Consider the following 17,168-nt stretch of genomic DNA (forward strand, 5'->3'; position numbering starts at 1 on the left):
ATGAAGATGAGTATGTAATCTGACTATTAGCAATTGATGGCTTCTGGGAGAGGGGGAATTGAGGACTTTTGTTTTTGTTTTTTGAGACAGGGTTTCTCTGTGTAGTTTTGGTGCCTGTCCTAGATCTCGACTTTTTAATGTGACTTCAGGTAGGCTGACCACACAACAGAATAAGTCACATCCCAGGACAAGCCGGGCAACAAACTAGATTTGATGACGAAACAAGAAAAAAGCAAAAGACATAATGTCAAAATTCTGAAGGAAGGGAAAAAAGGTTGGAGCGGGTGGTAAGGCAAGGAGCTGAGGGGTGAATATCTTCAAAGTACATTGGAATTTTTAAATAATTAATTTTAAAATGAGGTGGACACACTGTTGAGGAAGAGCTTTCCCATCTGCCTTGTATCTCAACAGTATGTAGGATGAAATCACAAAGAGCTAAACTGTAACATTCTGGTAATGCCTATCTGTTGGACAATTTTCTTTGTAGTAACAAGTCACTCAGCTTTTGGTCTTTAAAAGTAAAGCTGTTGTTATTTCACCCTACTCCTGGATTTAGCTACCTCCCTCCTGCCTAAAGACCCTCCCCCCTTTCCCATTTCCCAGTCAGATGAATTATAACCGGTTACTCTCCTTTACCCTCCTCCTTCCTGTATTTACCTCCCATGTTCTTTCCCTAAAGAGACCCCCACTTTCTCATTTTTCCAGTAATATCACTAATACAGGTTGTGAAAATCACAAAGAATCGCATCACATCTTACAAAAATACTATAATACACATGATCTGTGTATAAATATGTATATATAATTTAACTGAACTTTTTCTTTTCTGGTCTGACAGTGCCTCCTCCAAGAGCCGAAAACCACCTAACAAAAACCCCAAAAGCAGTCACAAGAAACCCACTTTTGAATTGTTGATCAGGGTTGTCCAAGAGACTGTCAAAACATACAGTTTATTGTTCTTGCCTTTGGTTAACCCTGAGCTAGAACTGACCTGAACGCCACGCAAGCTTCCAAAAGAGGGAGGCAACCAAAAGTCCTACCCAGCTGTGATGCCTATGAACCACATCAACAACCCTCATGGCATGATAGCAGTAAGAGTGTTGTTGTTGTTGTTGTTGTTGTTGTAGTAGTAGTAGTAGTAGTAGTAGTAGTAGTAGCAGCAGCAGCAGCAGCAGCAGCAGCAGTAGTAGTAGTAACACCTTGGAGGTAACCAACAGGTCTCTAATTGGACTTAAGACCCATTCAACAAGTGGGAAACCATGCCTAGTACTGGAAATATAGCTAACTATTCAGTGCAACAATGTCATGGTTATTGGAGAATCTACAACCACTAATTTACTAAACCAGCGCAATCCCTATCAACAATTTAAATATTTTAAATATTTTTTATACCCACATATAAGTGTAGTTATCGTGCCCCATCAAGAAAACTTCTCTTTGCAGCAGATGGAAACCATTACAGAAAACCACAACCAATCAAAATTCAGAGTTGTAGAGCCCAGTCCCAACAAAACACTCCAGCACCTAAGGCACAGGAAACATTGTAGAAAAGGGCCAAAAGATTGTAAGAGGCACAGAATCATGAACTTTTCTCTGAGATTGTGTCTCCTAGTAATATCAGAAGCTACTTTCATAAATTCTCATCAAGATGACTATCTAAACATGAGCCAAACAAGGAAGGCACCAATAGATGTGCTAATGTAGCCTCAACCCTACACAGAAAACTACAGGCAACTAAGGAATGCTGATAGGGAAACATAGTGTTTCACAGGGAAGAACACACCAACTGGTCAACCCAGAAATCATACATACAGGTAATATTATACAAACTGAACAGGTTATATTTAGCATTATATATGTATATGCATTATATGCATATAACAGAAATTAATGAGAAAAGGAGGCCAGGCCATGAATTTGAAAAGGAGTGGAGGGATAATATAGAAGTTCTTGGAGAAGGAAAGGCAAGGTGGAAATGATCTAACCTCAAAAATTAAAAGAAATTATTTGCCTTTTGTCGTTCATGGACATTTTCCTAAGGCAGTATTAAAGTGCAAAGCTACTCTCAATTTTTGAGTGACTAACACTTCCTCTGTGTGGCTCCTAAATGAGGGTTTGTGTGATATTTTCATCCTCAGCTGTCTTTCCACCATATATACTCTATTGGAATGAAATTGTTGGTTTCTTGTGGCTTTAACTTTCACTTAGGTATAACTAGCTCGAAGAACTGGCTATATATATATATATATATATATATATATATGCTTGAGCCCCTAGCATTTTCTTCCAGGTTGTCCTTTGAATGTGATCAAGCAATCACCCTTATTCTCTCATTTTTGGCTATGTCTCATCCACCTACTCTCATCTCCCCTCCATTCATAACCTCAGACCAAGCCCATATTACAGAGTATTTTACTTAAAAAAAAAAAAACTTGACTTTTTTTCCATTGAAATCCATAACCTCTTCCCCAAAACCTAATTTTAACCACATGCTTTTCATATTTGAATGTGTATAAACACTCCTATTTTTATTAAAAGTAAAGTTCATACCCCTAGCCTCCTTAAAGATAAAATGTCTTCCTGGTATGTCTAAGATACACAGCTTCAAAAAAATTCCATTTGTCCATTAAGAGGCCATGAAAAAGGGAACAAAAAAATAAAGAAGCAAGAAGACACTTTTATTTTTTAATTGTCTTAGTTCAACTCTACACTCTGTACATTGCACGTTTACTCACAACTCAATGCTTTAGTGTTTAAGCTTCAACCCTCCCCCAAGGAAAATGAAGAAAATTGATCAATTTGTTGTTAAAATTTTGGCCCCTCGTGTGCAGGAGCTTTAAAATAAACAAAGATTTTATTCTCCTTTAAACACTAACAGCCTAAGCCTTTTCATATTTTTATAAAATAAGTGTTTATTACTGCCCTGCTTTCTTTCCCAGTTCCCTGCACACACCTTATCATCTAACAAAATGTTTCCATGTTCCTTACTGATTTCTGTGATTGTTCAGTTTTTTATACAACTGAAGTGTTATTTTGCCCTGAATTCCCTGCTTTCTGATTTGAAAGCCATTTAGGCCAGCTAAAATACCTTCTCTTCCCTCAGAGAGATAAACTAGAATTACTAATCATAATTTATCTCCTTCTGATGGACCTTTTCATTAACATTGTTTTGTCAACATTTTTTGATTGTTTTTCACTCACACTAAATAAAGAAATCCAGGGATCAAGTTTAATGTATCTCTGACCACCCAAAGGTGCCTAACATTGCATTTTAAAAATACCAAAAAGCCTTTTGGCAAACTGTGACTTGAATGTATAAAGGAAGAGACAGGAAAGAGATGAGAGATAACTTGAATTACTCAAGCATATAAGACATTTCAGTAGCTTAATGATAGAATTATATAAAGGTATATAGTATGAATATGCCACACTCAAAGGCTTGTATTGATGGATCATTTAAAATTTTCTAAGATTTTTTTATTTATAAATGTATGACATTGGCACTAAAATTAGACTGATGAAAATCTAAGGCAAGTATAAAAGTACAGTTCCATAAAAACAATTGTATACAGCACTAAAGACCTATATTCTTTCTTTTTATTTATTTAATAATCTGTGCAGTGTCCTTGTGACTATAATATACATATATGTTAATGAGAAGTGCTATTTATTCAGGTCATTATTGTAGTTGGAGAGCTTCTCTCCAGGTTCCACCAAGCCCCTGCGGTCCCATAACCCACATATAAAATAATCATACAGACACTTATATTATTTAAACTGCTTGGCCATTAGCTCAGGCCTACCATTGTCTAGCTCTTACTCTTATATTTAGCCCATTTCTGTTAGTCTATACTTTGCCACATGGCTTGTGGCTTACTGGTGTCTTTACATGTTGCTTCTCATGGCAGCGGCTGGCAGTGTCTGTCCCTCCAGCCTCCCACCTCCCAGCATTCTCCTCTCTCTTGTCCTGCCTATACTTCCTGCCTGGCCACTGGCCAATCAGAATTTTATTTACACAGAGCAATATCCACAGCACATTATGACATTTTGATGCTTAAAATTTATTGACCAGTTACATAGTATACCATTAGCAGTGTGTAGGAATAGAATTAATTTTGTACGTTCCGTGATTAGTATAGCAAAGATATCATTCTTTTACAGAAAGGATAATTGATTATAATCTATAATACATCTCATCTGTAATATGGTATTTCTGTGAATATAATTTTTGAAACAAGAAATTATCAAAATTGGAGAAACAGTTCTCATTTTTATGAATACCTTATCATTAGGAATTAGGTGGATAAAATATGAATCACATGGTTCAGAGAAGCATTATATGGATAAGGATGAAGAATTGCAAATTTCTTTTTACATATACAGTAAAAAACAGCTTTACTATTGAAAAGAATTTCTAGGAATGTATATTGTTCTAAATCCAACTTTTAAAAACTAAATTTAATTTGAACATGAAAATAACAAGAACCTAAGAGTTATCTCTTTCTATAGCATGGATATGTTCATAAGGATGTAGATTTTTTATATGCAATACTATTTTCTTTTTAAAACTTGAGGTATGTTTTTTAGGAAAAGATTTGGCCCCAAGTATTAATAAAACCTATACTTTGAGAAGCAAGTATTTTATCAGAAGTAAAATAACTTACTAATAAAATTAATCTTCCAAAGTACCTGGGACTGTTTAAATGATTACCATGATAAAATAAATTACATAAAATTAGTGCTTAACAAAATATCACATAATTATTTCATTATTCTTATTTTCCCTCATAACAGGTTACTGTGCACTGACTCTGTTTCTTGGTGTTGTTATATAATTTTTAATATGCTGTGGCCTCATCCTTGATAAAAGCCTCTGGCTTTCAATAGGAATCAAGCCAATGTAGGAAAAGCAAGGTAGACATGCAAACAAGTATAAGCAGATATTCCAAATAATGAGCTAGTAAATAAGTTTAGTGGAAGAAAAAAATCAGCTGATAAATTGTGCGAATATGTGCATCACAAGATTCTAAGGAATAAAGGACTGTTTAGAGTAAGCCAGGAGCAATGTGTTTAAACCAGTCTACCAATTTGTGTGTTCTGGACATTTGATAATTTTTACTTTGGTTATTTTTTCCTCTATGATACAGAAATCTGGGAAAATAAATAAACTTTTTTTTTTTTCAAAAATACCATCTCATCAAAGTCATCTTGGCAGTGTCTGGGAGCCTACTGAATCTGTATTACTGGGCATGAAATATATGACTGCATTTTAAATTGGTCTCTGAGTAATTCTTATATGAAATTGATTACATTAGCTTACATGTGTTCCACTGCAAATACATTGCTCCTGACACACACACATCTTTATTTGTGCCACCAGTTAAAAGCTATTATTACTAAATGTTTTGAGGTAGAATGTATCCGATCCTTCTCTGCACTTCAAGCACTAAAATTGTGTCAGTTAAACTAATCAAAGAATCCCAAATGTATTGATTTAATGGTTAAGGTTTTACACTTGAAAAGTTACAAAATATCAATTGAAAATTCATTTTTAAAAAATTTCCCTTAAATCACTTAGCTATGTTTATTTTAAATGGTAAGGTTAGTTCAAACATTTGTGTATGTTTTGTTATTCTGGTTGAAAATCTTAACTGCCTTGGTCACCTGATGTATCTGTTTCTTTAGACTTTAAAAAGATTACGTCAGAGTCATTGAACATGTATCACTAGTTCATTTTCCAAATGCTATATAATCTCCAATTATAAATGTAATAAGTTGAGGCACTGTACCACAAGTTTGAAATTTGTCTGAAACAAGGAATACTGTAATACAGTTGTATTAAATTTTATAAGAAGAGTATTAACTTTTAAAAATAAGTAATCGCCCTTTTACATAACTGTGTGGCATTTATCCTTTTAAAGACATTCAACTTTAAATGTCATGAAAACTGCTGCTTCCTGTGTAGTTTTTTGGCACATCTGTGCAAATGCTATGTGATTTGGTTTCATTACTGTTGCTGTAATAAAATACTCAAACATGAAGTAACTTAGGGGTGGAAGGGGCTTATTATTTAATAGTTCCAGCTACGGTCCGTCATTGTAAGGAAGTCAAGACAGGAACTCCAATCCATCCGCTGACCACCTCAAATTCACAGTATAGAGCAGAGAAATGAATGCATATATATTTCTTTGCTTGCTTGTTTGTGCTCAGCTCAATGTTTCCATTCTTACATCATTCAGGAACCTTGCCTAAGAAATGGCACCAACCACAGCGAACTGGGACTTCCTATATTAACTTAAGACAATCCTGTGGACTCAGCCTCAGGCCAACCCAAATGTAGACAATCTGTAGTTGAGATTCTCTGATCAGGTAATTCTAGGTCATGACAAGTTAGCAATTTAACCATCACACCATATTTTACTCATGTTTGTTCATTTAAGAGGAAAAGACAGCTGTCCTACCTGGTCTAATCATTTCTGTATATATAATATCACAAAACTATTTTATGAAATATATTTTATCAGCACTAGTAATTGTTAAATTTCATATTAAAACCTTAGATATATTAACATAATTAGTATTCCACAGTATTTAGTGTGTTTCCATCCATTGTACTATTATCTTCTTATGTACTCAGATTATTCTGTTTAGGAAGTAGGAATCTCTTCATGTTAACTCCTAGCTCAATACTAGTCATCTTAGATAGTTTCATTCTATCTTAAATCAAAATATAGTCCACTCTTATCAAGTATATTCTAATCTGATTTGGAATTAGTCATTTTCCAAGAAGGCCTGGGAAATGGTATAACAAGACCACAGAACTGAAAAATTATTACTAAGTTGATCTTTCTTCCTGTGCCTTCTCAGTGAGTAGAGATAAGATGTATTTATGTACATCCATACATGCATGCATACATACATAAAACATCAAGAGAGCATAAGGGGTTTTTGTACTTCCTTAATATGTACATATCTGCTTTGTCCCTTGCTAAAATAATAATTATTAATGATGCAGGTATAGCAGAATGATACGTGACTTTTTGTTTTGTCTTATAAAGCATACAGAACAGATTTAGCATATTAATACTATTTATAACAAGCAGTGGTTTCTAAAATACTTTTTAGATTATTTTAACAGTTCTTTGTGTTATATCCACATAAGATATAGTGTTAAATTATATTTTGTATGATTATTATGCTGCTAGCAAGGTATATACGTTACTACTCTGCCACTAGTAGAATATTCATTTAAATGATATTTACTTTCTTAAGGAGATTCTCTTTGAAGTTTGAATGATTAATAATAACTTTTGATTTGGGGAAGATAGATAAATGATGAAACTTAAATCCATTGCTACTAAAATGCATCAGGAGTCCAGGCAACCTCCCACCATTTTCCGAACTCTCTCTTCCTGATGCAGTTGTGTTAAAAAATAATTTCTGTAGCATTAAATTCTTCCAAATTTAAACAATATTCTAAGTTCATTATCCATATATAATATTTTATCCTTACATTGGTTTCTCTGAATACATAATTCATAATTAATTATTAAGAGTTTACTTTGTTTAAATATATACAGGTACTGATGTGATTCTGTTGGTAGACATACTTTTCTCCTTTAGCACATTAGTATACTCCAAAGTATTACTCTTAGATTCTGAAATGAATCTGACCTAACTTTTCCTTATAAATCTTTTTCCTAATGCCAGGTACAGTGACATACCTTTAGTTATAGCTACTCAAAAAACAGAAAAGTACAAGTTTAAGAGAAGCCTGGTCAATATAACAAGATTCATAAAAAATATTACCCCTGATTGATTAGTAAGTATGTGCCTGCTATGAATGTGTACCTAAAGATTACCTGAAGAAAGTATTATATTTAAATAATATTATGAAAGATGTAGATCTTATTTTTTAAATGAATTTCAGAGAAAACAAAATTCTTTAAAATATATAATGGAGTGGAATATGGATTTTGGGATAATGTACCAAGTAATTGTTAATTTTGTATTTTTAAGTAAAAGCAGTAGTTTTTTTTTTAATTAAAATAATGATGCCAAACAAGAGTCATATATTGCAGCGTATTTATTATTCCCTATGTGTCATACCCTGGGCCAAGAAGTTTATCTCATTTTCTCACTTAATTCTCAGATCACTTTTATTGGGTCACTACTAATACATATCATGTCTATGGCCAGTTTACAAATTTCTTGAAGAAAATGACAAGCATTATGTTTCTAAACAGAAGACATCTTTATTATGGCTTATTAGTTAACAAAAAGTTGAGATAAAATTGTAGTTAGTTTTCAAAATAATTTTTTTACAATTTCAGACATTCAAATTTATGGAAAACTATAAACCTGTTATTTTTAAATATATAATATAAAGTAGATTTGGTATTTTGAGTAGTTAAAATATGAAAGTATGAGATTTTGATATGAATGTCAATAAATGTTAATGTTTTCTTAGTGGTCTAACCTGTAATAAATCAATGTTTAAAATCTTGGAGATATTTTGACAGATTCATTTTAGATAGAAAATGTTTAATAATTTTTTCAGTGTTTCAAAAGTAATCTTAGCATCTATTGCCCTTAAAGTTGGTCAAATTAGAAACTATACTTACGGCAAAATAACTGACTTTCTAACCTTACCATTGGTTCTACTTGACCAAAAAAAATAAGATTTTCAGAGTTTTCCCATTCTTATTTCAGGTTTTGCTTGAAATGTCAAGATTTTTTTTCTATTAGTACAGTTCCTTAAAATGGATAATTTTTTAACAGAATATTTGTTCTTGTTTTCAGGATTGCACAGTATATGAAACTGAGAATAAAATTCTTCATGTGGTAAGTAGATTTACATATATTTTTATCTCCAATATACAATATTTACCTAGCAATTAAAAGACTATTGCTTCCAAAAAGTAATACATAATAAAAAAATCTATTAACCTACATTAGTTAAGTATACATTTTAGGAAAACTGTAAAAGAATCAAAATATGTTAGTTATAGTCACCTTATTTTAGCTAATAGAAAAAATAATTTAATATTTGAATTTTATTCTATGAGGCAAGATTTGAGTAAATAAAATCATCTTGAAAACAGAAATGGAAAGAACTTTTGTTGGTAATTTATGACTTAAACATATATCAGAACAAGGTGTTTTCTTCTACAATGGGAGTAATTTATTGCTATATTCATTCAGGTGAAATGTTTCCTAAGAAAATCAAACTTCCTTGCTCTGATCTTATACTCAACAACCAGAATTCTAACTGGCAATTTGTCAGTATTTGTTGAATCCATAAATTTCTTTGATTTTTTTTTTACATTTATTTATTTTGTTGATGATGAGGGAGGTATGAATACATGCCACAGTATGCATGTAGAGATCAGAGGACAATTTGCAATCTCACTGGAAGTGCGCTGATATTTTATTATGAGAAGTGAGATATGGTTATATTATAATCTCAAAGCGAAAAGGTATCTGTTGTTAATGAACACCTTGCTTCATTACTTTTTGTAAATCTAATGAATTCTCACCTATGTTAAAATACCTTCTTCACTTCCGCTGGAAGAACATAGCACTTCTGCAGTAATTATGTGGTCATCAGTGAAGATCCATGTGCCTTGACATTTTTATTCTTTCTGTTTATATTTATTTGAATAATCACAAAAATGTTCTATTTCGGGAGTGAGACATATATAAAATATCTTGCCTAAATATATGGGGGAAACATGAACTCAGAATGGCAGCAATGCTGAGTTAATGCTCTTCCCCTCACTCTGTAGCAGTGATTTCCTTTGTCATTTCTTTATGGTGGTCTCAGGAAAGAACAACTGATGTACTCTTTTCTCTGTTAGTCTAGGAAGGAAAAATAACTGTGTCTAACATTTTTAGGTACTACTATCCAGAGGTTCTGGAGAACAGAAAGGAAATATTTATTTAATATTTAATATTATTTACATAAAAATAATTATTTAATTATATATATATATATGTATATATATTCCAAGCACTAGTTTAAATACTATAAGTATATTACAGGTTAAGTAGTTATCTTGAAGTTCATTCAAAATATAAAACTGTTGCATGCACATATACATGTACCACACATGCGTGCGCACACACACACATATACACACATACACACACACACACACACACACACACACACACACACACACACACACACGTGGAGTTCAGAGGAAACTCATGGAAGTCAGTTCTCTCCTGCATTATGTGTTCCAGAGTTCAAAATCAGTTAATCGGGCTTGGCAGCAAATGCCTTTTCCCCACTGACCCATCTCACTAGCTCCAAAAACTAAAGTTTTTGACCACACATATGAAGCCACCAAAACTGTAAGTGGAAAATTCCATCCATGACCTCATATGATGGGGCTCATTGAAATTCAGGCTCACAGCACAACTAATCTAAGATCACCAAGGAAAAGATGACTCTCTCAGACCTCAACAAAGGTTCTGATATATCGTTTTTGTGTATCTAATGCAAGAATACTTGCAAAGGATAATGAAATGGCATATGTGGGGGCCAGTTGCAGGTTCTGCATAAGACCTGTGTGCATTAAATATCACATGGTTTATTTCTTTATTAGTTTTGTTTATTCCATCTGTACTATAAAGATATTGCTGAAAAATACCCCCAAAACGTCTGTAGATAATCAGTTTGTGTCACAGTGAAAAAAAGATAACGATATATTGATCTGTAATACAGAAAGTAAACTGTTGACGAAATTGGACAGCAGTGTAAGTATGAAATTTCTCACAGAAGAATTTGGTATCAGAATGATTACTATGTATGACATAAAGAAACAAAAGAATGTACTGGTGAAGCACTATGCTTAAATACTGAACAGAATACCACAGAAATTGAAAACTGGAAATCTCAGTTCCATGTTTAAATAGTGGACCCACTACATTGTAGACAGATCTACCTCAATGAATTGAAACTTATATGGAACTGTGAGTATTTTCTAAGCTAGCTGCAGAAGTTTAAAGCAAGACTCATCATGAACATTGAAAAGATTTGTTGTGATAAAGGTTCTGCTTATGGGAAAATGAAAATATTCATTGGAGTAGATACCAAAGGTTATATAATCATTGATACTCTAGTTGTTCATTCTTTGGTGGTAGTTTAATTGTCAAAATTGTTCTGAATCAAGATGATCATGATTATTGTTACAACAAAGATGACATATTTTTTTATTTTTCAAGACAGGTTTTCTCTGTGTAACAGTCCTAGCTGTCCTAGAACTCGCTTTGTATACCAGGCTGGCCTCAAACTCACAGAGACAGAGATCTGCCTGCCTCTGCCTCCCAAGTGTTGGGATTAAAAACGTGTGCCACCACTGCCCAGCCGAAGATGGCATTTTTTTTTCTTTCTTTCTTTTTTTTTTTTTTTGAGCTGAGAATCGATCCCAGGGCCTTGCACTTGCTAGGCAAGTGCTCTACCACTGAGCTAAATCCCCAACCCCAAAGATGGCATTTTTAATACAGCAGAGAAAGTACCTGTTGTTAACACAGTGAAAACAAATAATGGGCCTATTGGAGGAATAGAGAAATGCTTTTTTTTATAACAGAACAAGAAATTGTAATAGTTCATAAGATCAAGAAGAGTCTTCTGAGACAAAATCTGTTTTTAATGGAGTAGATGACTCTGGAAGAAACATTTAAAAAATATTTTTAAAAAAGTATCCAGTATCCCTAGGGGACCTACTCCTCCTTGATGCTGTACCTATGCCTATTTTAGTGGCCCTCAACATGTGAGTTACGATCCCTTTTGGGCTAAGTGGCCAGGGGATTGCATATGACTATCAGAAAGCACAGATATTTACATTACAGTTCATAACTGTAGCAAGTTGACAGTTATTAAGTGGCAAGGGAAATAATTTTATGGTTGGGGGATCACCACAACATGAGGAACTTTATTAAAGGGTTGTCTTTCTTCTTCGCTAAAACAATAAGACATCTTTTGCAATAACCTTTTAATCATGACACATTGTAGGTAAAGACTAAAAGTCTGTGTTTGGTTATTGGATAAAAGCTGATGTATAGGTATTTTGATGATGCTAATTGTGTCAGTTACTCTGAACATCTGTTTTCAGTGTGTCAATGGTATATCTTCCTTTTACTATTGTACTTATGTGAATAGCTACAGGACAGTGGCTGCTTTTTGGTTTCACATACATTTAGAGTAAGTAATGATTGTCCTTGTGAGTTGCTAAAATATTGACACCATTATTTTCTAATGGTTTGGTGTATATAACTTTTTTGCAGAAAGAGTATGCGAAATAACAGAATTGCCATATAAGGTATATATAAGACACACATGAACTTGATGTCTACACTTGAATCACATTCCCAAGTTGTTCCAACATATATGTGCAAATATTCCACAACAAAAAAAAAATCCATAATCCAAAACACATTCTGCTCCAAAGCATTCTTTATAAGATACACCAAACCCATATTTCATTTAATCATAATTTTCCATTAGGTGAAACTGTGGGTTGCAGATACTAAAACATTTGAGTGCTGAATTTGAACAAATCAGATACAAAGGTCCATGCTCTTTTTGGATGTGGTAGTTACTGTCAATTCTAGTTCCCTGAGACCTTGTCATTGTATTGTTCTCTTTCCTGTGGACTCGGGGCTACTAATTAGCTGTACATATTGTTTTATTTATTAAGGAATACAAGAAGACCTTTCATGTCCTTTATTTTTATTTCCTTGGAGTTACTGTTGCATTGGCAGTGAATTTTCTGCAGCAATGGCGGTTCCTCCTGAACTGTTGAATTTACTTAAACTTTGACCTGCTTTTATGGGTTCTTCATGTGTTTACTTCCTGGCTTTTATTGAGGTCAGTGTGTGTGTGTGTGTGTGTGTGTTGTGATTTTCTCTTTGTGCAGTTTTTCCAGAATAATTTCTTTTTGTATCAAAACACTTGTATTTAATTTCCCCTATGTATTCGTTGTTAGAAACATAAGATTGAAGTAGTTAATATTGCACCCATTTTAGATATTAGCTTCATTTTAGGTTCTCATCTCTAGGCATGATTTCTCTTTGCTTTTCATTTTTTGCTTAATGTAAATATGGTATATATTTTCACATCTGTTTATGTAATTTAATTCAGATGAAGAATAGTTCCAGTAGGGAACTATTATGTTTACAAGGCAATTAAATACAAAAGAGCAATTGATACCGGGCTATGAAAATAAGAAATTTTATTTCTGAAAAAAGTTCAGATGCTACCCTGTGACAGGATAACATAAATGAACTACTTGTATTAAGTTTTCATACAATATATTCTTGATCATGCTTTTCACCTCCCCCAACTCCTCCCAGATCCTCCCCACCTCCCCACCCACCCAAACAGAAATTAATTTAAAGGTAAAGGAATACTGTGAGATTTCTCTTCTACAAAATGACCTCTCTAATTTTGATTAGTTTTGTTAAGGAAATAAGTACTTTCAGAGTATAAAACAATGTTTGAAATTTTATTTGAATTTAAAATAAATAATAATCATTTCTATGTTAAATTAACTTTATTTCTTCGATTATTGGTAAATTGAACTTAGACTAGTAGTAAATTCTATCCCTTTTCTTTTTCTCATACCAGATTCTGAGGTACTTGCTATTACAAATGAGTGACTAAATAAGAAATAAGACTTTGAATCTTTCAAAATAAATGCAGTATGTTTCCTTAGGAAAGTTCTACACCATAGAAGTTAGAAATTTCACATTCTGTCTGGTGATGCTGGAGACACTGATAGTATTGGCCAGTCAGTTATGCTCAGAATACAATTCTATGCCATGTTATCATTCCAAAAACTCTTGAAAATTTTTATGATGCTATAAGAAGAAAAAAAAATTCATAGTTCTCTGAATGGCAATTCAGACTTTATCTGGTAAGATGGAAACCAAGATTTGCAAAAATAGGGACAAACATGGAGGGTTACAACTTTAATCCTAGCACTTCAAAGGCAGAGGCACACAAAAGTCTGAATCCATGCCTAGCCTCATCAGCATAGTGAGTTCCCAAGCACACCAGATGTGAGACACTCTCTTTAAAAAATATGTAAGTTAAAAATGCAAAGTTCAAATGGTAAATATAGTATAACAATTGTTTGAATATATTTATAATAAAGAAAGTGAGTTGAAGATGTTTGTAGTAGACTAGATCTTCTTTACACGGGAAGGGATGGGAGGCAGTTGTCAAGGGGAAGGAAATGATCATGTTTGGGAAACTCCAATACCTTAGGAATTCCATAAGGAAATACAGATATCATTGCACTTTTCAGCACACCTAGGAAAACTTAGAGAGCCAAGGGAAGTTATGAGGTGTATCTTCTTATATTAGGTCAGTATAATAAGGATAAATTTAAAAAAAAGAAAGAGAAAAGGAAATATGATTGAATACACTACAATATTAAACTAATCCTGCATCATGAAGTAAGCTTATTAAAGCCTGTTTAATGTCCATAGTTAGATCAAAAATGCTACCTATTTAAAAATATTACAGTATAAAGGAGGTAGGTACACTGTAAACAAAGACCAAGTGAGCTAAGAAAATGGTTATATTAGGAGTAACAAAACAGAAGTAGAAGTAAGACCACACCAAAATCAAGAAAATTCGAGAGGGAGACACCAAGTGGACTTCAACAGTACTAAGATATTACATATTCAGAAAATGGCGAATAGGAGAGAAGGGTTTAGAGTTAACTCATCAACAAGCAATAATAAAGGCTAAAATAGAATAATTGTGGACTAGAAAGTTGGATATTCACCAAAGTTAGAAAATGTGTTAGAAGGGTAATTATTTCAAGATATTATCATACAAATATTTCATAATTATAATGGCAAAATGTAACTCTATATTATTCATTTAACCAGAGAGACTAGAGGAAATGAAGCTCAGTTTGAGAAATTGAGGCAGGAGGATCATAAGCTCTAGGTCAACCTGCTACATACTGAGATGCTGTCTCAAATGAGAGGGAGAAAATGAGAGAGAGAGAGAGAGAGAGAGAGAGAGAGAGAGAGAGAGAGAGAGAACGAACATGAATGTGAATATATTTCCAGAAGACAGTGGATGAAAAACTGCAAATATTTTAAAGAAAAGCAATGGCCAAAGCTCATGTGCAAAACCAAATTTAAAAAACCATGTTTTTAGATTAACAAGGTTACTAAAGTACTTTCTTATACATGTATTAGAATAAGATTATTAAATAAGTCAAACAAAATAAGCCAAACTCCTGAATAAGAAAGTACCTGATGACAAAGAATACATGATAAACACAGATGAGGTGATTAAGAACAGAAAAGTACATAGAAGTGATAATTATTATTTTTTAATGGCAATTTTAACTGACTATCAAAAGATAATGTGCATATCCTAAGTTTTTTGTATTTTTAAATGTAGACAATCTCCACATGGCTCATTAAATTATAATAAGCAGAGGCAGGTGGATCTTTGTGAGTTCGAGGCCAGCCTGGGCTACCAAGTGAGTTTCAGGAAAGGCGCAAAACTACACAGAGAAACCCTGTCTCAAAAAACCAAAAATTAATTAATCAATTAATTAATTAATTAATTAAATAGAGTGTCCCTACCAGTACTCATCAGAGGCAGTTATCCTCAGATATCAAGGAACTTTTATAAAGCAGTAATAAAATGGGTTTTCTATCTATTCATACCCATACTTTTAAACATACTCATGTGCTGATGGGAACCTTCATGAAAATAGAATGGGTTTAATTTATTGCTATACATGTATAGTACCAAATCCTTTTAGGAAAGCAAGTTTGACACACTTTCAAGTCTCAGAAACATTAATTCTAATATTTACATGGCATTTTGCAATTTGCTTCTGCTGTTACTTTGAATATGATATACACACTAACTCATTTTGGTATTCAGTAAAAATTTTACTGTCATCTCTTATGGATGAATAAATTTAAACAAAGAACGCTTATGTTAAGTTTCATGAAATGACAGAAATTATTTATGATCGATTGAGAAGTCAATATAGCCTCTACTCCCAAGATTCAGGGAAAACCATTGAAAAGAAGGTGGAAATACTATAAGAGCCAGTGGACCAGGATACCTGCTGCTAGATAGTGTCTTCTAGACATGACAGGGAAGGCGCACCTATGAAATCTCAATGGTATGGTGCCTTATCAGACCTGCATAATGGTAGCACCAGTTGACATACTAATGTGGATGGAGGAAATTTTACTAGATTCCACCCCTAGATGATAATCTACAGGCAGGCAGTAGCTGCTAAGAGAATAAGAATCAGTTTTCTCCACGGACAAGCTCCCTGAAAGGTTATCCAATCTCAAATGGTCATCCCTAAACATAAATGCAATACTAAATGTACCTAGTAGGTTAGGTTAGGGCACACAAGGAATTGGGTAGGTGAGAGGGAGAGGTTGAAATGTTGTAAATACAGTACGCATGTATGAAACTCTCAAATAAAATAAAAATCCATATTCTTATACTTCCCTGGGAATAGAATCTGGAATACAATAACATTTTCTATAGGTAATATTCAGAGAAGCATAATATGTAATAATGAAAACTAAGAAATAGAATAAAACTATAGTCAACTGTAGTATATAATATTTACTATTCACAATTACTGTCTGAAATCGTTCAGGAATATACAATTTATGACTAAATTATATGATGATCCCAAAATATTCATTGATCAGTGTTAAAGGAAAGATTCTAAATTATAATGCTAAGGAAATCATAAGCATAGAGTAAATCATTACTATTAAAAATTTAAAAGTGAATATTCTGGAATAGTAGTATTTATATTTGCTTGGAAAAATGAGAGCTGAAATTTTAGCTTCAAATAATTCCCCGTTTTCAATTAGTTTACAGAATGCTTATAATAAAAACAAGAAAATTACATATTTTATTCTACTGTATCCATACTTCTTTTGGGATTTAAGGCTTAATTTCATATTCATATGGGTAAAATAGTCAAAACTGGCTTGAATAAGGCTTAGGGACAATTTTGATGTTTCACATTTCTCATCTTTAAAATCAGAGTAATCTATGAAAAACTATTGTGGAAGGGGAATTTGCTTGTAGCGTTGAACAGGGATGTGTATTAATGTAAAATATGACAAAGAAAAAAGGATGC

At 33.0% G+C, this 17,168-nt stretch overlaps 1 protein-coding gene across 5 annotated transcripts in view; it reads left to right on the forward strand.

Annotated features, from left to right (window-relative positions):
* The window catches only part of Cnksr2 (connector enhancer of kinase suppressor of Ras 2), a 234,530-nt gene that overhangs the window by 79,706 nt on the left and 137,656 nt on the right, over window positions 1–17,168 (forward strand). For all 5 annotated transcript variants that reach the window (XM_036175532.1, XM_036175527.1, XM_036175528.1 and 2 more), the window contains exon 5: window positions 8,803–8,844. In XM_036175532.1, the coding sequence (XP_036031425.1) occupies window positions 8,803–8,844 (42 nt within the window). The remainder of the gene's footprint in view (window positions 1–8,802; window positions 8,845–17,168) is intronic.

The sequence above is a fragment of the Onychomys torridus genome, chromosome X, assembly GCF_903995425.1.
Source record: "Onychomys torridus chromosome X, mOncTor1.1, whole genome shotgun sequence".
Classification (NCBI taxonomy): Eukaryota; Metazoa; Chordata; class Mammalia; order Rodentia; family Cricetidae; genus Onychomys; species Onychomys torridus.